This window comes from Vigna radiata, unplaced genomic scaffold (genome assembly GCF_000741045.1).
Source record: "Vigna radiata var. radiata cultivar VC1973A unplaced genomic scaffold, Vradiata_ver6 scaffold_158, whole genome shotgun sequence".
NCBI lineage: Eukaryota > Viridiplantae > Streptophyta > Magnoliopsida > Fabales > Fabaceae > Vigna > Vigna radiata.
Window position 1 is genome coordinate 469,631 of NW_014542914.1, and position 7,370 is coordinate 477,000.

Here is a 7,370-nt window from a genome sequence, read left to right on the forward strand (position 1 = left end):
ATATATATATATATATATATATATATATATATATATATATATATATATATATATTCAACTATGATGATTACTTCAAAAGTCAACACTATATGCATGCACGCATATAAATTTTTATTGGAATATAAGTATATAAAAAGAAAAGCTATTACATTGGCATTGAATTAATGATATCTCTAACAACTCCCCGTTTGTGTAGGCGAACCTTGGTGACTAAATATATAATATTCATTTAATTTCAATTCATTCTCGAATGGAAATAAATGAATTTGTTATCGTTTAAGGTAGTAGGAATTTCCTAAAAGTATTCTGTCACAACTGTCTGCTAATACATGATTTGTGAGTTGCTGTCGGTGAGTTTAGGGTTAAGTTGCTGTAATTACTGTGGGTACGCTTAGGGTTTATGTTGCTGTGGGTAAGTTGCCATGGGTGAGAATATGGATACCCTTTGGGATTTGCTTTGTTATTTATTTGTTGTATTCTGGTTTGTCTATATAAGATGAACGAAAAACATTACATGTAACTAAATTGTGAGTATGTAACATGCAATAATTAATATTGGGTAGGTATTGACAACATGCATCTCCTATTCACTATACTTACTCTGTCAATTAGATGATAATTATTCAAAGAAAATAATAATCCTAGTTACTTTAGGAGTAGACCAGCTCCAAATAATTAATACAGTTATTTTCTGTACATTCTTTCACAATTATACCAGATATAATAATGATTTAATAATAATAATTAGGCGCTTATATGATAGCAAGATTCCATTATTTTATGTTGCAGGCCAAAAGATGACAGTAAATATTTCTTAAACTTTCAATGTTTGACCTAAAATTAAGCTTATGATTGGATCCATATATAGTGAAGATGAGTGTATACCCGCTGGTAAATTGCGCATAATACGGAGAGATTAAAAGTTGAGAGAAACAAGTAAACATAATGTAACTCATTTATTGTTAAGTAGTGTACGTTAGTTACTATATATATTATTAAAATAATTATTTCAAAACAATAGTATTGTTCATAAGAGCAAGCATGCTCTTATTTATTCTCTTTCTTAAATCTACAAATACATACATATTTATACTATTTCATATAATATTTATGAAATTATAATTTAATATTTATACTATTACAGTTTTAAATACAAAATGAGTATATAAATAATGCATGCTTACTTTCAACAAGTCAGCATCAATTATTTTAGTTGGATCGAATAGCAAAATTTAAAAAATCTTGCGGTGATTCACTCTGCACGAATTCAGAAAGTACAAATTGTTGCATAAATTTAGAAGGTTTGTTTATGGTTCAAATCTTTGAACCTAACACGTTAATCTTAACAAGAAGAAAACATAAAAAAACATAATCTCAGACAGTTTAAAAACACACACGCATGACATATTATAATAACAATTTCTCAATCTTTGAATCTTTATCACAGAAAGATGGATGCAGCATTAGTTAACCCTTCTGCAATTGCGTCTGATCTCTCCCTTTCTGCCGGTGAGAGGCTTCAAGTTCCCCATCTTGATCATGGAAGCCTTAAAATCGTTAGCAAATGCGAAAGGGTTCATGCTATAAAGCTTCACCAGCTTGTCACTCTCACTGTCATCCCCCTTATAGAGTTCTTGGTCAGAGTGAAGGAGACCCTTTTTGCAGAGCAATTCCTTGAAGTATGAAGTGTCAACATTTTCAGGGGTTGGGTCCAATGGAGCCAAGTTGCTATCACCACCAACTCTAGGGCATGTTCTGCGCAAAGACGCTGCAAAAGTAGGGTTAATGTTGGTGTCGTTGTAGATGCGGTCTCTGAAGGTGCTACACCTTGCAAACCCTATGGTGTGCCCTCCAGAGAGTGCCACTAAATCCTTGAGGTTCATTCCGTGAGATTTGAAACTTCTGAGAAGCTGTGAGAAGCTGAAAAATGGAGCGGGAAGGTTGGTGTTTGCAGCATCTTTGCTTGCAGTTCTTGCGTCTCTTCTGCCTAGTAATACAGAGTACCATAGGTTTCGACCTCCCAACTGTTATAGCAACACAAAATTTTGATACTTTTTAAGAGCTTAATATAAACCATCAATGAACTATAAACTATAATATATGCTTACGATGGCGACAGAATCTCGAGCAGCTGTTGCTAAGATATCAGCACATGAAACGACATGGCCTTTGCAAGCTTTGTCAACTGCTTCCTTAATCTCATCAACCACTTCAAACCCTCTTATGGAGTTTAGATTTGGTAGGGCTGTTTTCTCGCCTGTGAAGTTCCTTGTGTCATCTAACAGAACTGATCCATCACATCCCTGTGTAACCATTCAACATATAATCAGTAACAATATAGAAATGGAAAGTGACATCCATGTTCCATGTCTTGAAATAATGCTTGTAAAAAAATGTCCAACTGAAAGAATCCATCTTTTAAGTTAAGGAAAATGATATTTTAACACAATTTTGACGCTGCACATGTGTTGTCAAAATGTGGTTGGACGATTTCAAATTAAAAAAAGAAAAATGATATTTTAACACCATTTTTTGATACCATTTTGGCACTACACACGTGTCAAAATGTGATTGGACGATTTCAAATTAAAAAAGTTGAGACAAGGGTATATTTGGAAGAGAAAAACCAAAGTTTGTTTTTTTAATTTGAAATCGTCCAATCACATTTGGACACGTGTGCAGTGTCAAAATAGTGTCAAAAAATGATGTCAAAATATCATTTTCCTTAAAAAAACTGAGACAATAGTATATTTGGAAAAGAAAAACCAAAGTTTTCTTTTTTAATTTAAAATCGTCCAACCACATTTTGACACGTGAGCACTGTCAAAATGGTGTCAAAAAATTAATGTTAAAATATTATTTTTCTTAATTTAATATGATAACTTACATTAACAAAGCAGTCATGGAAATGCAGACGCAGCAGTGATGCTCCAATGCGTTGTTCACGACTAATTGCTCGCTGAACAACTGATCTTATGATTGGTAATGCCTTGGGACAAACTTTGTCATAGAAATTAGCACTGAGGTGTGCATTGGAAGGGACCATAAATGTGAGGAAAGTGGCTAGAACAAGCACAAGCAGGGATTGGCTAATAGAAGCCATTGTTGTGCTCTTACCCTTCTTTCAACTTAGTTATTCTTGTTTTGGCTAGGGTATCATTTATATACAAGGAAGTAGCAATAAGGTATTCATCAAAATTCATTATTTAGTGCTTCAACTAGCTATTTATCTAATATTTTATACATGATACAACTGGATGTGCATAACATTGCCCCGGCCACGTTGGCTACAAACATCAAGTCAAGAGATGTTACATGTTTCACGCTGTGTTTATCTATGAAAATGGAATTAAACAACTATTATTATACACGATCAGTGAAATTCTTTCATATATTTAAATATATTTTAATTGAAGCACCAAAATCCATTTAAAGACTGCAAAATTCTTTGTCTTTCTATTTAACTTCATATTTTATATTTCAACTTAATATATAAATACAAAACTAACTTAGGCTCAAATTTCACAATCTTATCTAAATTTCATTTCTTGTTTAACCTCATATCACTTGGGATAACTCAGATATTATAGTTTTATATATATTTTCATTTTTTGTCAGCAACAATACATATAATATATGAGAGGTAACAAATCCAAATCTATACACAAGTCTAAAATATAAGGATAAAGACACCATCACAAGATAATTATAACATATTAACCAAACCACCAAGTGCCATAAGCAGAATTTTTCTTTTCTTTTTACCGAAACCTGCATACTTCATATATAGCAAATTGATTGGTAAACATTTGTTTTTTTAATATATGTTACGGTTTCAATTGCGTATAAGAAAATATTTGTTCAAATAAATTATTTTTTCCTCATGCAAATCTCTACATTATTGATCTTTAACACTCATCTAAGCATACCTTTCACTCTTCCAAATTATATTATTTTTAGAACAAAATGAATTAATAATTTATTAATAAATTAATTTTAAACTTAATTTCATCCCATAAAATCAGCTTATAAAATAATTTATATTTCCTTATATATTATAAAACTTTTTTCATCTTTAATAAATATGGAATCTCTAACTCATTTCCTTAAAGACATATATATTTTAAACTTGTGACTACAATCATGATCGATGTAAGATTTCTAAAAATCATAATCAAGCATCTCCAACGTATGTTGCCAAAAATTATAGTCGTCTTAGGAAAAATGTACAAATGGTCAATTTAAAGTGAATGACTAAGAAACCATTTTTGGATATATATATATATATATATATATATATATATATATATATATATATATATATATATATATATATATATATATATATATATATATATATATGTACATTTAATGATAGCTCTGTTGGTATGAAGCTAGAACTTGGTAAGGAAGTATGGTTAAAGTGTTGTGTAAAGTATACCAAATTGATGGATGTGATGTAAAATGCTGAGCTTTTTTGTTTTCATTAAGGCCTCTCAGCTTTTTTGTATATCGATTAGAAATTCCAATTACTCTATTTAATTAAAATTCTTTACCGATAAAAAAAATATTCTTAGTATAAATCTAGATTTGGTCACACAAACTATTTTGTGTCCATTAAAAGATCAACATAAACATAAATATAAAGAAGAAAAACAAACTAGAAAAAGAAAAGAAGGAAAATACACTTCCTAACCAATAATTATAGATAATGATATTTAGACAATATTTTTTTGACAACATTTGAACATGGATTACGTGTCAATATGTGATTGGTCAAAAATTACTCCAAAATCAATAATAATAATTATAAACATTATTTTGACCAATCACATATTGACACGTAATCAATGTTCAAATGTTGTCTAAATATCATTATTCATTAATTATATGTAAGAGAAAAAAAAAGAGAGAGAAGAAGGGATAGACTCAGAAGGTTAAAAACAAGTCATACCAAGTTTGGTTTTTTTTTTTACAGATTTATATAGATTTTAAATTTTTCAGCTTTTAAATGAAATTAAAATCTTGATTTTTAGTTTTTATGTAAATTTAAAATCTATAATGTTTTTTTATAATTTATTTGTATATTGATATTAATTTTTTATAAACATATTAATAAATATTAATAAATTAAAATTATATATATATATATATATTATTTACAAAATTGAAATAAAATTAATAAAATTAAAGTTGTACTTAAATTATAATGTTTACTATTATATGAAAAATAAAATATATTAATATATACTGAAGTGATTATTTATCTTATCAATTAACATTATAAAAGCTAACTATAATTTATAAAATGTAAATTCATTAGTACCAGGGTTAAATATGTTTTTAGTCACTATATTTTGAGGTGATTTTGGTTTTAGTCCCTCTTTTAAATTAAAGTATAATTTAGTCCTTCAACTTTAGAAAACTCTGGTTTTATTCATTTTTACCAAAATTTTTTTACTTTATTTGCTGTTTCAAACACGTTTCATTATAGCATTTGGATTGTTTACACTGTTTGACACATTTTTGCTTCAATGTTAACTGAGAAATGCGTTTCAAACAGTAAATAAAGTTAAAAAATTTTGGTAAAAATGACTAAAACATGAGTTTTCTAAATTAAATATTTTAAAATCCTGATCAATTTAGTATAACTTAAATTAAATATTTTAAAATTTATATTTAACTATTTAATATATTAGGTTAGTCAGATTCAAGTTATGAGATTATAGAATAATTCTATTGGGTTTTAAAATTTTAAATTTATCCTAAATTAAACTCTTTTTATGAAAAAAATATTTTTATTTTAAATAAATGACACAAATAGTGAATCTTTAACTAAAATAATAACATGTACGACTTTAATGATAATTATTATAAATGGATTATGATTTTATATGAATTATTATTAAATTTTAACAAAATAATATCATATTAAAAAATAAAATTTAAAATATATTTATAAATTTATAAATAAAAATATAAATTCACGTTAAGTTTTATTTTTCAAATCTAATAACAATTATTCAATTTATTTAATTTTATTTATTCATGTTCGTCTATCCATAATAATATGAATAAATAATGATTTCGGATTTCTTTCGGATTCATATTCATATGTTATTAATTTTTTTAGTGTTAGTGTACAAAAGAAGCAGTAAACCTTAGAACAAAAGTTTCAAAGGATTATTTCGTTTTTGCAACATTTGATTTTCCTTAAGGGATTAATTTCCCTTGTTAAATACACATAGGGTTCTCTATTTATGGGTTAAGTCCAAAATACAAATAAGAAATAATAACAAACTAATTAAAAGATAAAAGATAAAGATAAAAGATAAATAAAGATAATATATCTAACACTCTCCCTCAAGTTGGTGCATACAAATCGTATGTACTAAGCTTGTCACAAATATAATCAATTCTAGATTCCCGTAAAGACTTAGTAAAAATATCTGCTAATTGATCACTTGAATTTACGAATTCAGTCTTGATATCTCCAGATACAATCTTCTCTCGAATGAAATGACAATTAATTTCAATGTGTTTGGTCCTCTCATGAAAGACAGGATTAGAACTAATATGAAGAGCAACCTGATTGTCACATATAAGCGTCATTTGCGTGACATCTCCAAATTGTAACTCTCTAAGCAATTGCTTAAGCCAAACAAGTTCAGAAGTGGCTGAAGCCATAGCTCTATATTTTGCTTCTGCACTAGATCTTGCCACGACACTCTATTTCTTGCTTTTCCAAGAGATCAAGTTACCACTAATGGAGACACAATATCCGAATGTAGATCTTCTATCAGAAGGAGATCCTGCATAATCAGCATCAGAATAACAAACCACTCTTGTATGGTTACTAGAACCATATAACAATCCTTTTCCAGGATATCCTTTAATGTACTTTAATATATGAATAACTGCATTCCAATGATCTTCACATGGGGAATTAAGGAATTGGCTTACCACACTAACTGCAAAGGAAATATCAGGACGAGTAATTGTAAGATAATTCAACTTTCCAACTAGTCTTCTATATTTCTCGAGATCTGACATAGACTCCCCCTGTTTTGGTAGAAGTTTAGTATTAGGATCCATGGGTGTGTCCACAGGTTTTGAATTCATCAACCCAGTTTCCTCCAAAATATCTAGTGCATATTTTCTTTGAGATATAACAATACCATAATTGGATTGTGCCACCTCAATACCCAAGAAATATCTAAGTTTGCCAAGATCTTTGGTCTGAAAATGGTTGTAAAGATGTTGTTTCATCTAAGAGATGCCATGACTATCACTGCCTGTAAGAACAATGTCATCAACATATACTATCAAGTAGACAGATCCAACACTTGAGTGACAGTAAAAGACTGAAT

General features: G+C 28.5%; 1 protein-coding gene across 1 annotated transcript; it reads right to left on the reverse strand.

Annotated features, from left to right (window-relative positions):
- Window positions 1-1,246: 1,246 nt before the first annotated feature.
- LOC106752471 (peroxidase P7) lies at window positions 1,247-3,103 on the reverse strand. The gene is made up of 3 exons (XM_014634155.2): window positions 2,888-3,103; window positions 2,109-2,303; window positions 1,247-2,024 (listed from the first exon to the last, which is right to left on the reverse strand). The coding sequence occupies exons 1-3, from the start codon at window positions 3,101-3,103 to the stop codon at window positions 1,464-1,466; spliced, it is 972 nt and encodes a 323-aa protein (XP_014489641.1). The 3' UTR covers window positions 1,247-1,463.
- Window positions 3,104-7,370: the final 4,267 nt, after the last annotated feature.

Bases quoted from the DNA above. Each gene is read 5' to 3' on its own strand.
- LOC106752471 (XM_014634155.2), bottom strand. From the start codon at position 3,103: ATGGCTTCTATTAGCCAATCCCTGCTTGTGCTTGTTCTAGCCACTTTC. The intron at 2,304-2,887 runs GTAAGTTATCAT...ATGGTTACACAG, and splicing joins TCCATGACTGCTTTGTTAAT to GGATGTGATGGATCAGTTCT. The intron at 2,025-2,108 runs GTAAGCATATAT...TTGCTATAACAG, and splicing joins CTCGAGATTCTGTCGCCATC to TTGGGAGGTCGAAACCTATG.